The sequence below is a fragment of the Blennius ocellaris genome (assembly GCF_963422515.1).
Source record: "Blennius ocellaris genome assembly, chromosome: 5".
In the NCBI taxonomy this organism is placed as follows: domain Eukaryota; kingdom Metazoa; phylum Chordata; class Actinopteri; order Blenniiformes; family Blenniidae; genus Blennius; species Blennius ocellaris.
In genome coordinates this window covers 3616646-3641870 of record NC_137654.1, presented here as the reverse complement: position 1 = coordinate 3641870, position 25225 = coordinate 3616646, and the positions used below count along the sequence as shown (strand labels likewise).

The window sequence follows — 25225 nt, the reverse complement described above, 5'->3', positions numbered from 1 at the left end:
CCCGCCTCCATTTTAAACTACTTTCTGCAGAGGAAATGCACCAGATTTGGCTCTGGTTACTCTTTTCCATACTGCTCCTTAACGCTCTGCTCCGTCCCTGTATTTTTTGTGCAGTGGAACCAAGGCCTTAGTATACACAGTTTTTGGGGATTTCTTCTGTCCTTTTCCATGAGAAAGTTGGGGTTTTCACTCCAGACATGTCCACATTGAGAGTTATTACAAAGAACTTACAGCCTCCAATGGTATAGCTCTAGAAATCTTTTGGCCACAAAACCACCTTCGACCCTGACAAGGCTATGACTCATGATGGAAAAATAAGGTACATATAGTGTTTATTAGTTACAAAGATCCTCACAGGTCATCAAGTTCTCTAGAAGCTTAACAATATATCATGACCCTAACAACCTGACTGTATCAGCTGTGTCAGTACACTTCTAAAGCATGAGCAGTAACAACTGGCCATGAGTTGTTGTTCAGACCAAAGATCTTCTGGAAACCTTCTCAGTTTGATTCGTACATGTGACTGGATATTTAGTTCATGGCTTCATTGCTGAAGTGAATGAGATTTCAAACAAGGTTTTCAATTTCACTCTGCCTCTATATTAAGACTTACTATTGACTGAGTTGCTAATTGTCAGGTCATCTATTTTTGGGCACATTTGGCATTTCTGTTTATTTGCTTATTTGATGGCGTGAGAAACACATACCTGGAAGAGTTAAAGACAGGGTGTAGTGGTGGGAGTAGGCTTGTGTCACAGACATTAGAGGTGAAAAGGGCACGTCAGCAGCAGTGAGGACAGCTGGACTAGGAGATAGATGCCCAAACACACACTCTGGAGGCCTGCAGAAGATCTGTGCATGTGAAGAGGCGTTAATCTGTGTGTGTGTGTGTGTGTGTGTGTGTGTGTGTGTGTGTGTGTGTGTGTGTGTGTGTGTGTGTGATCAAGCATCCCTCTGCGCTGAGATGCCCAGTTGATCCTCTGCCAAAATAACCTCCAGCTGCCTCATGCCTGTGCAGTGTTTTCTTTCTTTCTTTCTTTCTTTTTTTTTTAAATAAATGTCAGTGAGCTTGTCTCCTCTCTAAATATGGGGGATTGGATCGGGTGCCACACAAGGGGGTGTCCATCAAGAGATCATCAGCAGGCACAAACTGAAGTTGGGTTTGATTGGCTGGCTGGTGTTACAGGGGGTTCTCTCGTCCAATCCTGGTGAATTTTAATCAAATGCTGGAGGGATGAGAGGGTACTTATGGAGTGGAGGAAAGCAGCGGTGCTACCTGAGCTGCACTAAAGGAAGACTCTCTTTCTGTGACGTTCATTTTGTCTTCTGGTGCCTGTCGGTCAACACGTCCAGCCACCATGGTAAGAAATCAAGAAGTACAGGTTCGACGGGAAGTGGAGAAATATTAGTTTTAACCAGCCTTTGGCAGTTCTTTTATTCTTTTCCAATGAGGATCAAATCCAGACGAAGCGAAGATGGAGATTACAAATCATCCATCATCTGAAACACACCTGGATATCTCAACTTTACGTGCTGGGATTTTGGGGATTTTTGTCTCACTTGCTATGAACTATCGCAGTAGCTCATCAAACTGGTAAAATCGTTGTCGTAAAACTGTTGCTGCAGAGTTTTCTCTGCCTCATTGTTTGTCCCTGCATTGCTTTTGTGAAACTCAAGATGATTAATACTGAGATCAGAGGGAACGAGACTAAAGATAGAAGGGTACACAGCTGAGGAAAGTGAGACGGCGCATTGCCTTCTGTGACTCTCCTTACTTAGGATGTTCACCTTGAGAAAATCCCTGTCAACTTCTGCTCCAAGTATTGCCTTAAAAATAGCCAGTGTGAGGGTTTGTTTAGCATTACACATCTTGAAGGTACTTGAAGCTAAGCTTGGATACACAGGGGGCCTTTTTGTCGTCTTGAAATGGTGAGAAGCTGTAACATAATACGGGAGGCACTTCGTTAAAATAAGTTCAGTCAGTTGTTTGTTTTCTCTGTAATGAATATTAAGCAACTCTCCTAGAATAAAGCTCACAAAAAATAACAGCTCCTGAAGGCATTTACATGGTAAACAAAATCAGCTTTGTCATGAATGTTTCATCTTGAATTTGCATCGTCATTACTACTGTGACCAATTATTTCAAGAATAACAAGTAATAATTGTGCTGCTGTGGTGTTTTTAGATATTTTTTGTCAAAATGTATGTAATTGTCAAATGCTTTAGCCACAACCTGCCACTCTTACATTATGTTTGGATTGTACTTGGTTGTTTTTAAATTACGTACAATAAAATCTTTAGGGCTCCCTCACAGAAAATTACCTTCAGACACAAAATCCTTGAATTCCTTTCCTACAATGTATTTTGGAACATGGGTTGGCAAGGTTTCTTAAAAACTGTAATCTGTTAAAATTACAAGTTACCTGTCAAAAAATAGAAATTAAAGACAAAGAATTAAATGTGTCCTCTGCTCAGTGTATTGACTCATCTTATACACAGCAGACACAAATTGCACTTAATAAGTTTTGAACTATCAAAACTCAGTAACCAATCAGGTGTCTAACACTGATTTTTTTTTTTTTTTTTTTTAAAGAATCAAAACCTCAATACAAATAAAGCTTTCAATTATTCAAGCGTTAGTCCTCAAAACTATTTCTATTCAAGAAAATGTGCTCATCTGCTTCAAAACTGTCTCTCTATCTTTCTCTTTCTCTCTCTCCCTCCCTCTCTCTCTCTCATTGGTTTTAATGTTGTTGTTTTTCTGGACTAAAAATAAATGTTTGATAGGTTTGAGAGGCTTATCTGGCAGCAGAAATCACTGATTGATAATAACTGAACAACCCAGACTTTAAAAAAAAAAGATTATGGCGTGTGTAGCCTCAATTAATCCCTAAAACATGACATCCTCTAAACGTATTGAGAATGTCTTCCTACCATCAGCACCAGTACTGGTTTTGGCAGGTTTTTGACAGGTTAGTGAGCTAATAAAACTAGTTGATAGAGTCCAGGTGTGTTTCAGTATTTGTTCCTTCCTGTAGACGTTTCTTCAGGTGAGACGTTGAGTCCCTGGACGTTACTTTCACAGCTGGGAGGCGTCATTAGCATTGTACAGAGAGGTTAAGAGACTTCTCCCACTTCAAAACAAAGTGATGTCGGCGTTTCCAGCCAGTAAATGCATTTCTTTTACCCGGAGCAGCCATTACGAGAGCAGCTGGCTGCAGTATCCATGGCAACGCGTCACTGCCAGCCAGGTAGCAACAGTGTGTAGAACCTGAAAGCATCGGGAAGTGTCGCAATGCCAGTGGACGGCACATTTCTCTCGTTTATTCCATCTGATTTTCTATTGTAATCCCGTTTAGTAATCCCAGTTTTTATCGAATATACCCGTAATGAGACTACACGTTTTTTTATGTACTGTAATGGATTACAGTTCTATTTTTTTGTTCCCTAATTACGTAACGCTGTTACAAGTAGTCCTTTACTACCCACAACTTGGGTCATGATGGTCAAAATTTAGCTAAACATGTCTCAGAACATAAACAGTTGATAAACAGCCTGGAGATGTGGTCAAACAGGTGAACTCATATCTCAGACTGAAACCCTAACTATCTTCTTCCTCAGCCCAGCTTTAGTCTGTCGTCTGCTCCCCTTTAAGAGGGATCACTCACAAGATCAGCCAGCTGGATAGGATTAAACTGAAATTCTTGCCAAACATAAGGCTATTTCCAGTTCTTGGCTAGCACTTTATCAATGGTCGTTGAGTCTTTGCCTTTCAGCTACTTTTACTCACCCATTGATCTGAAATACCCGAGTGCATAAAATACGAAAAATACATGTTTCAGTGAGGATTTTCTATATCAGACATAGGTACCTTTACCAAATCCCACTGAAAACTAAAAAATACAAATTTGTAATTTACTGTATATCAAACTGTATAAAGATTATGTTTTACAATCAAAAAAACGTGCAACAGTTCATAAAATATTAATTACTTTTTAAAGCCAACATTTTTCAGTTCTGTCTGAATGACTAGATTAAGGACACTGATTACTTTCCTTAAGTCCGGTTCACACAGCAGGATTATAAAATTGTCGGCAGACTTCCCAAACCCGAGAGACCACACACGTGGCGATAAATAATCACAGGTTTAACAGTTTTTATCATACCGTGTGTGTTGTGCAGCCACTCGGGAACATCAACACACCACACACGAACCGATTTCACCCGCGAACATCCCCAGATCAGACAGAAAATCTTGAGAAACCTCACGATGTCAAACGTGATTCCAGAGTCAACAAACCTGGCGGATGAAGAAGATGTAATGGCGATTGTTTGCGGCGTGGTTTTTTCCTCCAAAAAAACACGTTTTAAAAAAAAAGGAGAGAAGATCATGGCTAAAATCGGCCTAAATATCCTGCCGTGTGAACAGGCCTATAGTAATGCTAGTAGAGTTGTAGCAATTTTAATTATGTATTATTAGGGTTTTGTCCACTCATCAATTTCGAATGTAATTATTACAACAATAGGTTTGCGTACAGATACCAAGTTTAATTGTGGTCAAGTGAGGATCAAATAATGCTGAAAAAGAGGCCTGAAGATAAGATGCTTTCTTTCATCAATAGAAAAGCAACTCTCCTAATCAAAGCACCACATTGGTCCCAACATGCTCCGGATCCTATCAACAGCCTACATGTATACATACTGACGTGTCAATTCACAGTTATTGAGTTACAGAGTATTCTTGCCCATTCAAAGTACAGTTCAGACTGAAGAAGCACACTACCTGGTATGAAGCGGCAAATGTGTCAAATATACTTAATATCTTGTGTTTTTGTGTCAAATACGTTTAATAATCCTTCCAAATGTGTCAAATATACTTTGAAATCCAAGCCTTCATATCAATAATGCTGAAAGAAATTGTCATGGATGAGTTGTCCCGGATTGCAGCATTGTGGATGAGTTGTCCATGGAAGAGTTGTCCGTTCACCGATGCTCACAGCCACAGAGAGCGGCAATTATTCACTTAACAGTAAATAATAGTGAATTACACAACTAAATGACATTGAAAGCCACACCACTCACACTCATTGTTCTAAAACCCCAATCTCATACATATATCTGCCATTTTAATATTATAGGAACAATATGGGTGACGTGTGTGTGTGTGTGTGTGTGTGTGTGTGTTGGGTGGGGGGAGGTTGCATGGATGCATGCAATGTCACTTACATTTAATTTCTCAAGAAAAAAAAATTATACAAGGTTGAAAAAAAAATCATCTCGCGTGTAGAGAAAAAGTCCAAAAAACAATGTTGAGACCTTTTTTTTCATCGTTCACTTTGAAAAAAAAGGGAAAATACAAAGTGGAAACGTCTTCTCTGGTCCACCGCTGATCAGTTGCCCAATGCCCAAATAATCCCATTAAATCACATAATTCGAGTCCCGACTAATGCAATTCAACTCATGAAAAGATCATTAATATGTGGTTAACTTATTTTAAAGATGCCGTTTTGTTTGCCATTTGGGTTTTTTTTGTTTGTTTGTTGTTTTTTTGATGGGCTATCTCCCAGAGGCTGCCCAACCTTTTCAATGAATGCTGAAGCGCTGGAGCACCGTCGGGATTAGTACCTATGTAACCAATACACCAGAAAAAGTCTGTGAGGAGAACGACGGAGAGCTGCACACTCTCTTCCATGTCTGAACTCTCAGAACTGCACTGTTTGTGAGCTAGAAGAGAAATAATTTTGTTGGGGGATGGCTGCTTTTCTGTTTGTTTAGAGGGAGTGTGTTTTGTTGAAAACTACTGACTGCAACAATAATTCCTAATGTAAAATGCTAGTAGATGCTAACAAATACTTACTTCATGCTCCCTTTGCAAAATGACCATCCCAGGTTGGCCTCTCTTTCTGAGCCAAGACTGCATCCATATTCTCCTCTTTCTCCTTTTTTTGGGATCCCTCTCCAAATACATAAATGCCATCACAGTGAGGGCTTGTTCATGTTTATGTTTTAGGACGTAATATTCTTCTGCAATCACATTGACTCAAGTCATCATGAGATGCGATTCAGTTTGTGTTTTCATCATGCAATCTGCAAATAGCGAGCTTCATGCCGTGGCACTAATTTCTTAAGATTTGTGGCGTACAGTGTGGCGTGCTTTGAACTGATAAGACTGTTGAAATCACACAGTCTGCAGAAGCCTTAAGTCAGGCTAAGAGCTGTACCACAGCTCCAACCATTCTTTTGTCTCATCCTCTCGGTGCAGTTTACTCTTTCTTTTGTTTGAAGCCTTTGTGCTACTTGTTTGAATCAGTAGACTCAGGCAGGACTCTGGAAGTGTATTAAAAACACAAAGAACCAAACCACACAAGACAAGAGGAGGACTGAGGCTAGGAGGAAAACACTGAAGACACCACTAATATAAACAAAGGAAGTCAGTGGCTATCATAATAATAAACCCATGAGGGCTTATAAACCTTCCTCTGACATACATCAAAGTCAAAGTCAGCTTTATTTGTCAAATGTGCCGATATGCATGGCACACAGCCCAGATGAAATTCCAGTCCTCTCAGACCCACAGTGCACAGCGTAATAATATATTAGGAACAATTATAAGACTTAAAAATCTATACATCTAAAATCTATACACCTTATAAACATAGAAACAGTAAAGTAAAGAGGCATGTACAACTGAGGTAGAATGTTCGTTCAGTGGGGGGGGGGCATAATGTCAGGTGCCGGAGGGGAGGGGGGGTGTAAGGGTGGCTGTGGCAGGGGGCAGAGGCAGAGGGGGGAGGGGGGGCAGAGCAGGGAGGGAGTTGAGTCTCCTGACTGCCTGGTGGCAGAAACTGTGTTTGAGCTGCTGGTTTTGGCTCGGAGACTCTGAAGTCTCCTCCCCGACGGCAGCAGGCTGAAGAGGCTGTGGGGGGGGGTGGGGGGGGGTCACCTGCCATCCTGATGGCTCTGCGGGTGAGGCGGGTGTTGTATATCCAAAAATGCCGATTCGACGGGAGAGAGAGGAGCCGCTGCGTGTTCACGCGCCGCCATCTTAACCTTGTACATTGTTTCTTCCACTGTTAACCCGCCCTTTCTTTTATCCATTTCCTCTCTTCTGTTCAGCCCACTGACGCACAGAGTGATGCCCGCTCCTTCCTGACAGAGGAGATGATTGCAGGTCTGTCTCCTCTTTTTGCTCCATGAATAAGATGAGGGATGTTCTTTAGAGTTTTACCCCTTCTGATGTGGAGTCAACTTTTAACAATACTTTTCTTCTTTTGCACAATATTCTTTGTTCTCTTTCCATCTGTACCCATCTGAACCAGAATTCAAAGCCGCTTTCGACATGTTTGACACGGACGGAGGTGGTGACATCAGCACCAAGGAGCTGGGCACCGTGATGAGGATGCTGGGTCAGAACCCGTCAAGAGAGGAGTTGGACGCCATCATCGAGGAAGTGGATGAGGATGGTGAGGTCAATGTGCGATCATCTTTCAAACTTCACTCCCCCTGTTTCATCATGGGTTTGAACAATCCTTCCCAAGAGAACCTTGGCAGTGTTATTTTCAGACCTCAGAGCTACAGGCGCATTAGGCAGTTGTTTACTCAGGCGTTAGCAGGAATCCTTGTGATGACTGAACTGACCTTAACATGCCCAGTCCTTAAGAGCATGTGTGAAGTGCTAATAAATCACTTTTTGTGATGTTAAATTGTTTTGCCATATTCAAATGGTGAAGAAATAACAAGTAAATAAAAGTAAATTTCAGACTCAGCAGTATTCTTTGCTCTGGCATGGTAATTACTTAAACATTTCATTAATTAATTGAAATTGGAATTAAAAACATACATGTGTCATTAATTCAGTAAAATATAGATTAAGTTTATGTAAAGCCAAAGCAATTATTTCACTATTTAAACATGTATTTCATGGTTCAGTGTTGCTTCATGAATTTATTTTATCTGTAAAACTGGCCCATCAAAGTCGGTGGGTATAATCTTACACTTGATTGGTTCCCTACACATCAAGTCAGAACAGATTCCAAATAACTGATCAATGCAGAGCTGGTGAATATATTCTGAGGCACTGGGTGGCACAAGATGTGTTCACCAAACAGGTGTAGAACTTTTATTTCTTAACTTCTGCATATGAGGTTACATTTAGTATGATTACGTATCCTTGGCGTCACACACTAAGACGTCTCTGTAGCAACACATAACTAACAAGAAGGCCGTTGCTGGGCTAATCCCCCGCCGGAGGGCTTTCTATTTTCTCACAAAGCCAGCTCTAAGGCAGCACACTTGGTACACTAGAGGGTGTTCCATGGGTCCTAGTGGATAATTATGTAGAATCTGAAAGGTCTTCTTCATAAGCTATGTCAAAATACGTCTCCAGAGCCCAAAAGGTGTCTTTATGCACTTAGTGACCCTGTGACCTGATATGCAAATGAGGTCATGGTCACCATGGTGCCCCTTCTCTCCAGGTGGAGTGTCCATGTGTGAAGTTTGGTGACTGTGGGCCCAGGAACTGCTGAGAAATAAGGAGAAATGTTTATATGAAAATACATGTATTGTGCAACCATGACGAGCAAACTTCAGACCCTACCAATCTTCAAGGTCAAGGTCAGGTCACTTGGTGTACTGGAGGTTATCCCTGGAGTGTGTATCATGTGTGTATAACATTTCAGAGCCCTAGCTCAAAAACCTAGGCCTCCAGAGCCCAAAATGTGTTTTTAAGCACTTCGTGACCCTGTGACCTACTTAATATGCAAATTAGGTCAAGGTCACCATAGTATCCCTTCCCCCTCTGAGATGTATCCACATGTGAAGTTTGGTCACTGTGGGCCCAGGGGTTGCCGAGATATAGGTAGAAACGTTCGGACGGACGTACGGACGAACGGACGTACATACGGAGACTGTTTCAAGATCCCCCTTCGGGGCCTATCAGCCACGGCGGGGGATAACAATAGTTCCTATTGTTACACTAAACACCTCTATGTTGGTTTGGATACTTCATTTGACAAAACATTGACAAAAACCAAGGGAAAGACTTGGTCCTGCCAGTTAAATGCCTCAGTGTTGAGAGATATTTTACACTCTGAAACATCTCTCACCAACTCCATAGAACGTTCTGCAGATCCTCCAGTAAGGGGGGCTCTTCTAATAGGCGCTGTTCTTCATTTGGGAACTATAGTTGATATGTTTTTACATAAAGTGAATTGCTATTTTAATAAGTTGATGAGACATTTAATTACATATTTATGTATTCAATTAAAATTTGAATTAATTCATGACATATGTAAAAGCCCAAACTAAAATGGCTTCAACTGCTAAAAACAGCTAAAATGTCAAATAGCTCATAAACGCAAAACAGCTAAAATTATTTAAAAATTTCTAAAGATCTCAACTTCTTACATTGCATAAATAGAAAAGTTTAAAATTTAAAAAATTGTATTATTATAGCTAAACTATGTATACATGCTTCTAAAATATTGTTTCTATTATTATTTTGAAGGTTTAATTTATTTTGTGGTTTTAAATTAATTCAAATTGGTGAAAAGTTTGCCTCCTCTGTTGTAGCACATCAGAATTCTGTAAACATGAACTACTAAGGACACTAAGAATGACATCAGCGCTGTGATGAGACAGAAGTGCCTTTGGACATGATCAAAAAATCTACCTGCAGGTATCAATAAAGTTACTTTGACTTTGATGTTCTCGCGTCAGCTGTTCTCCTGTCTCCTCAGGCAGCGGTACCATCGACTTCGAGGAGTTCCTGGTCATGATGGTGCAGCAGCTTAAAGAGGATCAGGCCGGGAAGAGCGAAGACGAGCTCTCCGAGTGCTTCCGCATCTTTGACAAGTATGACACCCAGACTTACATGAACCTATTATAACATTATAGCCTACACCACGTCGTTCAAGGCTGATCACGATATTCAAATCCTTCATGATCTGGATGGGTTTTTTGTGATTGTGTTTGCCATCACAAAATGTTGATTGTGGACGAGGAAATTAGCATTCTCACACATTGAAAAGGGTGACAAGTTAAATTGTTACTTACCTCTACCTTGGTGCTATACCGGGGGTCGGCATGCAGCTCTTTCGTCCCTCTGGTGCTCTTTGAGCCTCAGTCCCACTGCAGTTTATCCCTGAGCGGGGCGGAGCGCTAAGGCAAAGCACACCCAGACACAACTGTGTTGCGTGGTCCCACTACAGAGAGTGCGGTAAAATGTAGACGGTGTTGTGAACGATGCAGGGATGTTATGTTATTACGCAAAAATAGCGGCAAAGAATGTGGAATTGCTGTCGCAGCACACAATGGCCGGAGCTTCCTGTATCTGTGACACAGCGGAAAACGTTCGGCAGCGTCCATCTCCCGCTGGATTTCATCCTCTACTGTTACTGAGAGGAGCGTCTGAACCAAGTCCGGAGACTGCGGTGCTGTAGAGCGCCGATGTTTAAATGAACCCAGTCAACAAAACAACCAGTAGTGTGCAAAGTGGCGTATGTGAACAATAACGGGAGTGTTTACGACAGATGAGCTATTTTAATATTGTTAAGAGTGATGATCGTCACTCCCAGTCAGCAGACGTTTGGAGGAACGATGCTTCATGGTGATGCTCACGATTGTAGGACAACTTGTCCACAGACAGAACCCTCAGAGGACAACTCGTCCATGGAGAAGATTTCAGAAGTTTTGGGAAAAAATTAATCCTGCACAATGTACTTTTACATATTATTTCTAATTAATATTTTATATGTTTCATATATTAGTATCATATAATATGGCTTTGTTTCTCACGAAGAATGGTCTTCTTTGCGCTCCCCTCACCTGAAACATCGGCACTGCCATGCATGTCCTAAGGCGCACTGAGTGATGCACCTGAATGCATCACTCAAAGCTGTCAGCGACGAAAATCAGTCTGTTGTCTACGTTCGGCAGGTTGTCTGCTCATTATGGTGTGTTAACAGTGAAATACCTCTCCGCGGACACTGAACTGTACTTTGAAATTCAATCCTTCAAACCAATAATGTCACACTTCACACTCAGAGACTCAGGTGTGGACAGAAACACAGCAATCAGGAATACTCTCAGAGAACTTTATTTATAAGCAACGTGACCAAGAAGTGTGTGTGTGTGTGTGTGTGTGTGTGTGTGTGTGTGTGTGTGTGTGTGTGTGTGTGTGTGTGTGTGTGTGTGTGTGTGTGTGTGTGTGTGTGTTGAGTTAACCTGCAGCGGACTGCAGCTGTTCGGTGTGTACAACTAAATGACATTGAAAGCCACACCACTCACACTCATTGTTCTAAAACCCCAATCTCATACATATATCTGCCATTTTAATAATATTATAGCAACAAAATGGGTGACAGTGTGTGTGTGTGTGTGTGTGTGTGTGTGTGTGTGTGTGTGTGTGTGTGTGTGTGTGTGTGTGTGTGTGTGTGTTGGGTGGGGGGGGAATCACACAATGCTGGTTTGAACCTTAACCTCTCGACTCTACATTGAGAATACTCAGTTACAGTGGTACTGGCATCTGATTAGGATATAATTGTATTGCCTCCAGTTAGAGGCTGATCTGACACATCTTGCTGAGTGGAGTCGTAGTCGGCCCAGGTCCTTGTCGGCTGGAGAGATTTTAACTGTCAGCTGGTCTGTGCTTGGAGTCCCTCCACAGGAGCTGGAGGAGTTTTAGAGAACAGTGATTTATTAACTGCTCTTCATTGTCATCACAAAAGATGCATGCAATGTCACTTACATTTAATTTCACCCCCAATGAAGCAAAACTGCACATTTCACAGTGGCCTTTTATTGTGGCCACCCTAAGACACACCTGTGCAATAATCATGCTGTCTCATCAGCATCTTGATATGCCACACCTGTGAGGTGGGATGGATTTCCTCGGCAAAGAGGTTGTACTCATTAACATAGATTTAGACAAATCTGTCAACAATATTTGGGAGAAATAGGCCTTTTGCATACATAGAAAAAGTCTTACATCTTTGAGTTCAGCTCATGAAAAATGGGAGCAAAAACTAAAGTGTTGCGTTTAGATTTTTGTTCAGTATAAGTCATATAACAAAAAGGACCTGCCTTATACAAAAAAGTGGCAACTATATCAGTTTTTGCACGTACGATTTATTTAGCTTGAACACATGGCCTTTAATGGTTATTGTAATGAAAAAAAAAAACCTGAACAGATCTGTGAATAAAACTCATGTAACTTATTACTGTAAAGCTGCTAAATGACTACGATTATGAACTCTTATGAATTATGCAGTTACATTTACTGAAGTGGGATTGTTACACTCGTTGGCTACTATAAATAGAAACGCTCCAACCAGCTGTTAGCTTTACCATGCGCCAAAGTCTTTATTTAGTGGATGAGGCCTTTCTCATCCTCAATCCTGAACTAACCCAGCCAAGTCCAGACAGATTCTTTACTTACTTTCACTTACTGTTGGCTAATACTGCAACATTGTGCACGTTTTTAAGTTAATCGATTTTAGAAAAACAATTACAATGAAATAGGGATGCTCGATATTGGCTTTTCTACCGATATCCGATATTCCGATATTGTCCAACTCTTAATTTCCGATACCGATATCACCGATACCGATATCACCGATACCGATATATGCTGGCTTTTTACATCAAAACTGTTCGGTAACAACAACATAAAATATCTCCTACTGTGGAATTAACACATTATGCCTAATTTTATTGTGACGCCCCACTGGATGCATATGTGAATCAAACATGGCTTTCCAAATGTACACACTGAGAAAAATAAGAGAACAACAACTTAAATTATGGAAAAAAGTGCCATATTTATTTAGTGTTAGAGAGAAACCTCAACAACAAACTCAACAACACCACAGACAATATTAAAAAAAAGGAAGAGGCATATCTTCAGTCCATTAGTTGTAAACAGTCAATGAATGAATAACTGGACATAACTTGTCAAATAATAGACTCAAACTGGGCTCAGTCTCTTTTAAGAGTAACACAATAGTGCAAATATAAACAAGAAAGGCACAGAAATGCTCACAAAATTAAAACAGTCCTCCTTTAAAGTGCAACAAAAACAAAGACTGAAGTTGACTCGTCCATATAACTGGTCTATTTCTTTCCCCATGTCCTCATGTGTAAGAGGGAGATTGTTCTGTATGAATACACTGGTTCACTGTCAACACTGGTGCAGGGTGCAGTCAGGTACTGGTACCAGTGCTGAACACTGGTTCACTGTCAACACTGGTGCAGGGTGCAGTCAGGTACTGGTACCAGTGCTGAACACTGGTTCACTGTCAACACTGGTGCAGGGTGCAGTCAGGTACTGGTACCAGTGCTGAACACTGGTTCACCGTCAACACTGGTGCAGGGTGCAGTCAGGTACTGGTACCAGTGCTGAACACTGGTTCACTGTCAACACTGGTGCAGGGTGCAGTCAGGTACTGGTACCAGTGCTGAACACTGGTTCACTGTCAACACTGGTGCAGGGTGCAGTCAGGTACTGGCACCAGTGTGAACAGTGGTTCACTGTCAACACTGGTGCAGGGTGCAGTCAGGTACTGGCACCAGTGCTGAACACTGGTTCACTGTCAACACTGGTGCAGGGTGCAGTCAGGTACTGGTACCAGTGCTGAACACTGGTTCACTGTCAACACTGGTGCAGGGTGTAGTCAGGTACTGGTACCAGTGCTGAACACTGGTTCACTGTCAACACTGGTGCAGGGTGCAGTCAGGTACTGGTACCAGTGCTGAACACTGGTTCACTGTCAACACTGGTGCAGGGTGCAGTCAGGTACTGGTACCAGTGCTGAACAGTGGTTCACTGTCAACACTCGTGCAGGGTGCAGTCAGGTACTGGTACCAGTGCTGAACACTGGTTCACTGTCAACACTGGCGCAGGGTGCAGTCAGGTACTGGTACCAGTGCTGAACACTGGTTCACTGTCAACACTCATGCAGGGTGCAGTCAGGTACTGGTACCAGTGCTGAACAGTGGTTCACTGTCAACACTGGTGCAGGGTGCAGTCAGGTACTGGTACCAGTGCTGAACACTGGTTCACTGTCAACACTGGTGCAGGGTGCAGTCAGGTACTGGTACCAGTGCTGAACACTGGTTCACCGTCAACACTGGTGCAGGGTGCAGTCAGGTACTGGTACCAGTGCTGAACACTGGTTCACTGTCAACACTGGTGCAGGGTGCAGTCAGGTACTGGTACCAGTGCTGAACACTGGTTCACTGTCAACACTGGTGCAGGGTGCAGTCAGGTACTGGCACCAGTGTGAACACTGGTTCACTGTCAACACTGGTGCAGGGTGCAGTCAGGTACTGGCACCAGTGTGAACAGTGGTTCACTGTCAACACTGGTGCAGGGTGCAGTCAGGTACTGGCACCAGTGCTGAACACTGGTTCACTGTCAACACTGGTGCAGGGTGCAGTCAGGTACTGGTACCAGTGCTGAACACTGGTTCACTGTCAACACTGGTGCAGGGTGTAGTCAGGTACTGGTACCAGTGCTGAACACTGGTTCACTGTCAACACTGGTGCAGGGTGCAGTCAGGTACTGGTACCAGTGCTGAACACTGGTTCACTGTCAACACTGGTGCAGGGTGCAGTCAGGTACTGGTACCAGTGCTGAACAGTGGTTCACTGTCAACACTCGTGCAGGGTGCAGTCAGGTACTGGTACCAGTGCTGAACACTGGTTCACTGTCAACACTGGCGCAGGGTGCAGTCAGGTACTGGTACCAGTGCTGAACACTGGTTCACTGTCAACACTCATGCAGGGTGCAGTCAGGTACTGGTACCAGTGCTGAACAGTGGTTCACTGTCAACACTGGTGCAGGGTGCAGTCAGGTACTGGTACCAGTGCTGAACACTGGTTCACTGTCAACACTGGTGCAGGGTGCAGTCAGGTACTGGTACCGGTGCTGAACAGTGGTTCACTGTCAACACTGGTGCAGGTTGCAGTCAGGTACTGGTACCAGTGCTGAACACTGGTTCACTGTCAACACTGGTGCAGGGTGCAGTCAGGTACTGGTACCAGTGCTGAACACTGGTTCACTGTCAACACTGGTGCAGGGTGCAGTCAGGTACTGGTACCAGTGTGAACACTGGTTCACTGTCAACACTGGTGCAGGGTGCAGTCAGGTACTGGTACCAGTGCTGAACACTGGTTCACTGTCAACACTGGTGCAGGGTGCAGTCAGGTACTGGTACCAGTGCTGAACACTGGTTCACTGTCAACACTGGTGCAGGGTGCAGTCAGGTACTGGTACCAGTGTGAACACTGGTTCACTGTCAACACTGGTGCAGGGTGCAGTCAGGTACTGGTACCAGTGCTGAACACTGGTTCACTGTCAACACTGGTGCAGGGTGCAGTCAGGTACTGGTACCAGTGCTGAACACTGGTTCACCGTCAACACTGGTGCAGGGTGCAGTCAGGTACTGGTACCAGTGCTGAACACTGGTTCACTGTCAACACTGGTGCAGGGTGCAGTCAGGTACTGGCCCAGCAGGGAAGAGGGCCTGGTTGAGCCTCCAGTCCTCCACGGACATTTCATTCACCGGGCTTCTCCTTCTTAGCCACGAGTCCAGCATGTTGTCTTTGTTGTTGTTAAACGTCATCAAGCGCGCGCCCGTAAACGTCCAATGCTGCGTTCAAGGAGACTCGGAAATTCCATTATCTGTTGTAAAAATCCGATACCGATATTTCCAAATATTAAATTTTTAAGTCAATATTGGCCGATAATATCGGCCCTCCGATATTATCGGACATCCCTACAATGAAAGCATAGTTCTTTTCCAAGTAACTACTAACAATAACAAAGTCACTGCTTTTTAAAGAAAATGCTAATGCTAATTTGCAGTAACAATACTAACTATTGAAGCTGTACAAATACTACTAATGCAAAAAACATGTGAACTCCATCCTCTGTGCATATCACAACAAAACTTCTGCACAGTTTGTTGTGGCTGTTTGGAACACAAAGTACTTGTTCTGCTGCTGCACAATCATGCCTTCTGAATAGTTTTTATATTCCAGTGCAATGTTGCGTTGAAAAAAATAAACAGTTGGACACAGTTCTCAAAGTTAGCAAGGAATAATAACATTGTTCAATACTTGGCATGGGCAGTTACAACACACAAAGAACCTTGACGCATCAGAAACAGCAACTTTCTTCAAAAAAGAGACCTGAGAGACGATGGAACACAAAGCTCCTCACCCAAATAGTGAAGTTGCCAACCACAGGACACATTTAGAATGTGGGCATATTTGTATGGTTTGTTCTGATGTACCTCTTATGTTGTGTCCATCAATCTTCTATACAAGCGAAGGGAACCAAGAGAAGGCCCATGGATGCACAGGCTCGTGTAGATTGTTTCAAACTTGACAGTCTGGATGTATTTTATTCCTTTCTGTGTGTCAAATTGTATCTGGGTTAAGACATTGAAGAAAGTTGATTCCCATGGAGGAAGAGCACTTGCATGGACATGCAATGCGTGATTTTTGCACAAGACAATGAAAACATACTACAACCGCATGAGCTCTGTTTCCACTGCACAGTGTGTACTGGTACCGTACCGTACATGCTTTTGTATGTTTGATTTTTCTGAAAGTACCATACCCAACCATTATCATTTTGTGTAATTCCTTCGTTGAGGTACTTAGAACATTGGTACAGTTCAATAAGGAGGAGCTACAATGCAGCCGTCTGCTTATTGGTGGTGACGATCATCACTCAGGACAAGCAGCAATATTTAAATATCTCATTGACAGTATAAACCCTCCTGTTGTTGTTCAACATAGGCCACTTTGTGCACACTGGTAGTTTTATTAATTTGTTTTATTGAAATGTTGGCGCTACACAGCATCCTGGTGTGCTGACAAGGTGCAGACGCTCCTCTCCAGGGGCCTCATTTACCTCTCCAGGAGCCTCATTTACAAAGCTATGCACAAAACGGGTCCGGACACATGTGGACACCACTTCCCACACAAAGTTTGTGATCTAAAAAAATTAACTTTGTGGGAGTATGTGCGTACCGTCATGCAAACTTTGAATCTTGTGCAGCACATTTTGGAGACTGGGGAACGTGGCAGGGCTGATGTTGAGGTGTAGAATTGAAGCGAGATTCATCTCATACATTTAATATCTTCAAATATCGAATTTATTAATCCACATAACCATAAACAGCCAAGCTGCAGTGGTATAGATGTTTCTTTGGTGGAACATTACTACTGAATCAGCAGCACCATGTTCATATGTCAAACTTTCATCTTCAACTGATACAGAGCTGTGGATAGAACTGATTGATTATCTATTGTGACAAAATGTGTAACAATCAGTCTCATTTCAGTCATCACGTTCATTAACTTGTTCACTGAGTCATTCATGCAACAGCCGTCCAGTTTCAGAGAGGAAAACATAAATGTTACTGTTGCTGCTACCCAAACTGAACCTGTATATATACTTCATATTGCTTCGTTTAGACACCCTGTGGGAAAAGCAGTCGCCCTGCTAGCGCTAATAGCTGGCAGTGTTGATAGCAGCTACCGGCTCCTTCAGCTCATGTGAGGCGTTCAGTGAGCATGCCCGAGAGAGCTTGAAACTCGAAAGAGTCGTTCACCTCCCCTGAATCAATTAGCATGTAGCAGCCGTTCAGTGAGCTGGGTCCTCATTTATAAAGCTTGCTGAAGCACAAAACAGGCCCTGAAAGATGCACATACCACTTCCTATGCAAAGTTTGTGATCTAAAAAAATGTACTTTGTGGGAGAATGTGTGTACTGGTATGCAAACTTTGAACCTTGTGCAGTGCGTTTTGGAGGTGAGGAACCTGGCAGCACTGATTGTGAGGTGGAGAATACATTTAATATCTTCAATTATCAGACTTACAGATCCACGTGATCATAAACAGCCAAGCTGCAGTGATATAGACCAGGGGTCGGCAACCCGCGGCTCCTTGAGCCTCCGTCCCACTGCAGTTCATCCTGGAGGGACGTATGGAGGCAAAGCCACCCAGAGAGGGAGGTAAGGAGGCAAAGCCACCCAGAGAGGGACGCAAGGAGGCAAAGCCACCCAGAGAGGGAGGTAAGGAGGCAAAACCACCCAGAGAGGGACGCAAGGAGGCAAAGCCACCCAGAGAGGGAGGTAAGGAGGCAAGGCCACCCAGAGAGGGAGGTAAGGAGGCAAAGCCACCCAGAGAGGGAGGTAAGGAGGCAAGGCCACCCAGAGAGGGACGCAAGGAGGCAAAACCACCCAGAGAGGGACGCAAGGAGGCAAAGCCACCCAGAGAGGGAGGTAAGGAGGCAAGGCCACCCAGAGAGGGAGGTAAGGAGGCAAAGCCACCCAGAGAGGGACGCAAGGAGGCAAAGCCACCCAGAGAGGGACGCAAGGAGGCAAAACCCCCCAGAGAGGGACGTAAGGAGGCAAAGCCACCCAGAGAGGGAGGTAAGGAGGCAAAGCCACCCAGAGAGGGACTTAAGGAGGCAAAGCCACCCAGAGAGGGACGCAAGGAGGCAAAACCCCCCAGAGAGGGACGTAAGGAGGCAAGGCCACCCAGAGGGGGACGTAAGGAGGCAAGGCCACCCAGAGAGGGACGTAAGGAGGCAAAGCCACCCAGAGAGGGACGTAAGGAGGCAAGGCCACCCAGAGAGGGACGTAAGGAGGCAAGGCCACCCAGAGAGGGACGTAAGGAGGCAAGGCCACCCAGAGAGGGACGTAAGGAGGCAAAGCCACCCAGAGAGGGACGTAAGGAGGCAAGGCCACCCAGAGAGGGACGTAAGGAGGCAAAGCCACCCAGAGAGGGACGTAAGGAGGCAAAGCCACCCAGAGAGGGATGTAAGGAGGCAAAGCCACCCAGAGCGCAGTCCCGCTACAAAGAGTGGTAAAATGTAGGGTCGTGAACGACACAGTGATGTAACGTCATTACAACAATAAAGGATGAAGAAGGTAGAATCGCGGCTGCAGGTCATGACAGCGGCTCAACTGGTGTCTGAAGCTGGGAACTTCCTGTACCTTTCACAGTAAAAGCCGACAGTTCCAGGAGGTTCATTGCAGACTTGTTGAGAGTGACGGAACATTCTAGTGAATTACACAACAACTACAGGACATTAAAGCCACACCATCACACTCTTGGTTCTAACAATCCAGATCTCCCACATTTATCTTCCATTTTAATAATGTGTAGCAATAAAGGAGGTGAGAGCTGCAATGCATTGTGGGAGTTTCTGTTTGTCGTGTTTTAAATGTAATTATTGGGGTTATGTTAGGTTTGTAGTGTTGCTAATAATTGTGTTTTTGTTGCTTAGTTCATGTAGTTTAGTTTATTAGTTGTAAGTTGTCAACCAGCAGTGAAGAAGGTTTTGTGTGTCGTGTCCTCCTGGCATGGTCTGTCTGTAGGAGTGTCAAAATAAAATGTGTGCTCTTTGAGTGTTGTGTTCAGTGGAAAACAGGACCAAATGTCTCTTTGTGCATTAAAGGTTGCCAACTCCTGGTATAGATGTTTCTTTAGTGGAACGTTAATACTGAATCAGCAGCACCATGTTCATATGTCAAACTTTCATCTTCAACTGATACAGAACTGTGGATGGAACTGATTGATTATCAACTGTGACAAAGTGTGTAACAATCAGTCTCATTTCAGAGTAAGTACATAAACAGCGCGGTTGACAGCCAGGTGGAAAGCTGCAGTGTGGATGCACCGGTACGGCATTCGCTCGAGACGCTCTGGTGCTGGAGACAGACAACCTCCTCCACCCTCCCACTCCAACACTAGTGACTGAGGAGAAAACACAAAGACCACTGGGGCTCTTCATTAGTCCCTGTTCAAGCATTTCATTTATACATTGCATATCTTCAATCCAACTGTACTATATTAGTCTGCTGTGTCTCCAAAAAACGTCTCCTTTCCTCTCCGACACTCTGACACACTGTTTTTGTTCCCAGCGGTGTGCTCCTGACCTCCACCTTCCTCCAGGACTGTTTCTCTCGCCGAAAAATTCCCTTTGTTCGTCTTTTCTGTCAGGATTTAGCATCACATGCTGGCGATCAACAGGCTGAATGACATGCAAAAATATTGACGAGGCACTTTGCATTGGCCATTCATGGTACAGATTGGGCGAGTTGAGGGCGAGAGATGAACTGCCAACTTTCCAGGTGGACGGTGATCTATTTAGAGGAAAGTGCGTGCAGATGTGCACACGCACGGTTTTACCAATCCAATTTTTTGTATTTTTTTTTTTTAGCGCATGCCATTTTCAGCTTTTGGGCACACGTACATTTTTTAGTAGGAATCCTTAGAAATGTTTTATAGATGAGGCCCCTGCTCCGTTCACCTCGTCTGAGCCCTCTGTCTCTCTCTAACCTGAAAGCCTGCAGCTGGACTCAGAAACTTTCTGGGTGACGGTGGGAAAAAACCCATATTGTTGGTTTCACAAAGCTGATGGAAATAAATACATGAATTAATGCATGAATTAATACACAATACATAATGTACATAGTGTATAAATAATACAACTGTGGTGTGTATTGTGTTGCATTTATTGCTGCCCCATATAATTAGCTCACCCTTTGAACATCATGTTATTTATTAATACTATTAAAACCATTTTTTGGAGGAATTTTGGAGGGGGGGAAAAAAATCCTATATACAAAATTATATACTGTATATTTGCCATTCTGAATACCTGGTCTTTCTTTTATGTTTAATGATTTATTTAACTTAGTTCCTGGTTCAAATAAACCCCCAAAATCAATGTAAATAATGTAGAATAAAGAGACCAGCTTCACTAGAAGGAAATAAACAACGTATACACACTAGTTAGTGTGTATATGTTGTTTGTTTTCCTCAGAAGTGTTCCTCAGCATCATCCTATTAACACATGATGTTCCCTGTGCTTCATGACACGGTTCAGCTGAGCCTCCAGGTCCTGGAGAGGGTGGAACTGGTGGGCATGTGCAACTGACTCAAATGACTCAAACACCTGGTTCATTTGGAAAAACGATTCATAAACCTTTGAGTCAGTTTACAGTGACCAGTTTCCCATTACTAATGTGGTGGTTATTTTTTTCTAAACGTCTCTCTCTGAAATGAAGCAGACTGTTTCATTGATATGTTAAGAGATTGATTGTGAATTTGTTGTTTTTGTCTATCCACAGGAATTGTGACGGTTTCGTTGACAGGGAGGAATTTGGAGACATTCTTCATCTCACTGGGGAGCCGGTTGTAGAGGAAGATATTGATGAAATGTTTGGGGAGGCAGACACGAACAAAGATGGAAAGATTGACTTTGATGGTAAGACTGGCTGTAAACAGGGAACTGCTATAATCCTTATAATCTTCCAGTGGTTGAGGTCAGGCACAGCGGATCTGAGTTCATCAGGGTGGACTCAGGTGTGAAGAAATACACAAATGAAACAGGATTTGTTTTCAGCAGTTCCTTGAATGACTGGTGCCACTTGGCTTGGAAACAAAGCAAACAACTGTTGGGATTTATGGTTGGTTATTAGTATTACATTACTGCAAATAATAGATTACTGAAAGTAATAAATCACTGGAAGTAATTTATGAAAAATGTAAATTATTCATGTAAGTAAGCAGTCATTTACTCATTAACAACTCAGAAAGTAATTGATTAATTACTTAAAATTAATAAATGATCAAATACAATTTAGTCATGAAAAATATTCATTTGAATACATTGGTTATTTATTTATTAATAATAAATCAGGCACCACCAGATAAACTGGAAATACTGTAGCTAATTACCAAAATATCAGTCTCATTTAGAAAAGGTTTATTTAAGTTAGTTAATATTTCTGTGTAAAATTATAACAATCTTAAAGGTGTGAAGGTGTAAGATTCGAGCACAGACAAACTAGCAAATCTCAATAATAAATACACAATAATCCCCAGGATACATTCAATTCCGCTAACAGCATTTATTTACAAATATGTATTAATTTATCAATAATTCTGAAATCATCTCATAAATCAATACATCCTATATCTATCTATCTATATATATAGATACATAGATAGATAGATATACTTTTGTTTATAAATATGAACTGATTTACGATTTACTCTATTTCTCAGTTTTTAAATTAAATGTAATCATGTTGATTTGGAACTTGCTTTAAATCAATAGATATGGCTTTAAAACGCATAATATTTGTAGTTTATAATGCAATGATTTATTTTAAAAGAGTTCTTACTAATTGGCAGTCCCAGTCCAGTCCCAGTGTTTGAGACTGAACATAACACATATCATCAAAATGACATAATTTTAACAGAATTGGATATCTTGGGTGATAAAAGCCCTTTTTTGGTAATATTTTGAATCAAATCAATTATTTTAGGTGGGTTACCTCTTGACAGCAGTTACCCCCACCCGCCACCTACAGGGCGCTCCAAACAATCATAGCAACCTGTCATTTACTTTCTATATGTTCACTGCTTGGACAGAGTCAAATATATCCACACATAGTGATCAGTACAAATCAATGACAATAACGATTGTGATGTGAAGATCTAGAGCACAGAGGGTCTATTAACACAGAGAGTCACTATGGAATTGGAAAATAATGTAATGTTAAGTTTAACTAAAATAAATTTTCTTTAAATTTGCATAAAACAAAATGTATCTTCTTTGAGATTAGTAAAACAAACACCCATACATATTCAAATAGATAAGTTAACATTGAAAGAGAGAATAAAATTAGATTTCTTTGGGTCATAACATATAAACATTTATCTTGGAAATCTCATGCAAAACATTTACAAACCAAACTTTCAAGAGGGATCGCAATATTAAATGAGTCAAGACAATTTCTCGCTCATAAATAAAGTGGACATCAGAGAAGGCCAAACATAACACAATTTAAAAAGATGTACAGAGAGATAATTTTCAAAATAAATAAAGATGAAGACATTGCTGTCAGGTGAGCATGTGTGCTGACATGCTGCATATTTCTACATGTATCTGTGTATATAAATGACTATGCATCTACATTGTGTGTGTGTGTGTGTGTGTGTGTGTGTGTGTGTGTGTGTGTGTGTGTGTGTGTGTGTGTGTGTGTGTGTGTGTGTGTGTGTGTGTGTGTGTGTGTGTGTGTGTGTGTGTGTGTGTGTGTGTGTATATATATAGTTCCCTGTCAAAGCTACAAAAAAATCATTACATTTTTTTCTATGCATTGTGATGAAACCTGACAAAAACTTTGTTTGATGATAATCATATTAGTTTTATACTATATACGTTGATCACAAAACCCGTGTTTTGATGAGACGACAGAAAGACTCATTGTGGAACATGTTTAAATGTGTTGATGCTCACACAGCAACGCAGTTCTATAGCAATCCCGATCAAATCTGAACTATCAATTTAGTTAGTAGATAAGTTAATGAGCAAATGAAAGAACAGAATCTATCAAATAAATTATACTTGAGTTATTTAACAACCCATAGATTTTTGGGGGGATTTTTTTCAATAGTTTGACCTCTGATCTTTCATTTTGAAATAAATATTGATCAAGCAATTCTATATTACCAGGAGATGGCTGTAGGCCAGACTGTGACAGTAATGTGCTCACAAGGTTTAAACTAACTGATTTGCTCTTTTACTCCATCCTTGATTGGTCGGTCTTGGATCAGGCATGTGTTGTTTGATTGACCATTGTTGTCTCTTTCTCCATCCAGAGTTTCTGAAGATGATGGAGAACGTCCAGTAACGAGACCAGGCCAACATTCCTTGGAGATCCTACCACGGAGAGAAAATGAATGCGCTCGTGCAGCATGAACCTGCTCCCATCCAAATGCTACCAAAACCTTCAGAGAGATGAGTGCGGTGTAGTCGATGGGGGGTCTAAATGGATTCCGTCTCCAAAACCTCCAACCTCTTCCCCTTACCCCTCCCAATCACACGAACGCCCCGGGGACTTGTTGAGGAAGCCTATAAATACCCATCCAAACCTTTTAAGATGAAGACACTCTTGGCTGGCCACCTCCTTGCCTCGGCCACTCAGCTGTCCTCTTTGACAGCTGCTGTTTCTTCAGGAAATGCTACACCACCTACCATAGCACCGGCCCCCACCTTCCTCTCGCTCACACTCTAAAACTGAATATTTACTCCACCCTGTTCAGTGCTTTCTAAATAAATCTATCCTGCTCCACTCCTTGATCCTCTTTGCCAATTATTCTGCCTGATCTGCTGGGATTTTTTATGACTGCTGCTCATCTTGGCCTTTGGTATACAATTAGATGTCCCTCTGTCTGTGACCAGACCCTTTACACAAAGGTGCATGCACTTTTTACATCAAACAAACACCACACTTGATCTTATCTGCCTCCTCCTGCTCTCTATCCAGGCTCGGTTCCACATACACTCATGGATCACAATGAGAAGACTCCTCATGTGGTCCACAGCAGCAAACCGTCTTTGAGGAAAATGTCAGAGATCTTGTTCAGATTGATTTTCTTCTGCCTAAAGCTTTGTCATCCCTCCCTGTTATTCATTGTCAGAATCTTCACAATAATCAAAGACCTCTGCATCAGAGACGAAGGCGAGCTCGCAGTCAGGACAAGTGCCTCTACAAAGGCCATCGCAGAGCGTAAAATTCAGATATTCCTGCAGGGTATATAACCTGCAAAGCCCCTCAACACCTCTCAACAGCAACCTCCCTCCCCTCTTGGCAAGTCAGCCCATCTCCTCAGTATCTTACCCTCCCCTTTTTGTCTCTCGTCGTCCCCTCCCTTCAGGAAATGCCTGCCTTATAAGGAGCATCAGGCTATGTTCACACTGCCACATCGTAGGCAAAGGCAGAGACCTCTCCCTCATGTCACTCTGGGCTTGAAATCTCCCTGCTATTCAGGGCAAAGGAGTCCTCCGAGGGGGGGGGGGGGGGGGGGGATTTATACAGGTTTTTAGTTTCGGGCACATTGAAAGTCCATCATCACAAAACCAAAAACCTACAATTTCGTTGTACAGAGTTTCAATGACAATAAAGACATTCTATTCTATTCTATTCTACTTAGAAATGTGGGACTTGTTGACTACCGTTTGACTACTAGGCCCAAGACAACATCCACACTGTTGCAATCTTCAGTCTTTTGTTTGTTTTGTGCTTTTAGTTATTTTAGAAGGCAATCAACGACACAGCATCTCATCCAAGGGACACTGCTGCAGTAACAGAAAGATCCCTAAAGGTTGCTGAGCAATTTTCAAGAAAAT

The 25225-nt window shown here is 42.5% G+C and overlaps 1 protein-coding gene across 2 annotated transcripts; it reads left to right on the top strand.

The window, feature by feature from the left end:
* The first annotated feature begins 1212 nt into the window (after window positions 1-1212).
* LOC308130198 (troponin C, skeletal muscle-like) lies at window positions 1213-24167 on the top strand. 2 transcript variants are annotated; one of them, XM_080496418.1, is made up of 6 exons: window positions 1213-1361; window positions 7117-7171; window positions 7320-7463; window positions 9738-9852; window positions 21156-21292; window positions 23695-24167. In XM_080496418.1, exons 1-6 carry the CDS (start codon window positions 1359-1361, stop codon window positions 23724-23726), a joined length of 486 nt encoding a protein of 161 aa, XP_080352544.1. In that variant the 5' UTR covers window positions 1213-1358; the 3' UTR covers window positions 23727-24167. The 2 variants fall into 2 exon arrangements, with proteins under 2 accessions (XP_080352544.1, XP_080352545.1); XM_080496419.1 differs by lacking the exon at window positions 1213-1361 and adding an exon at window positions 1905-1929.
* The last annotated feature ends 1058 nt before the right edge of the window (window positions 24168-25225 follow it).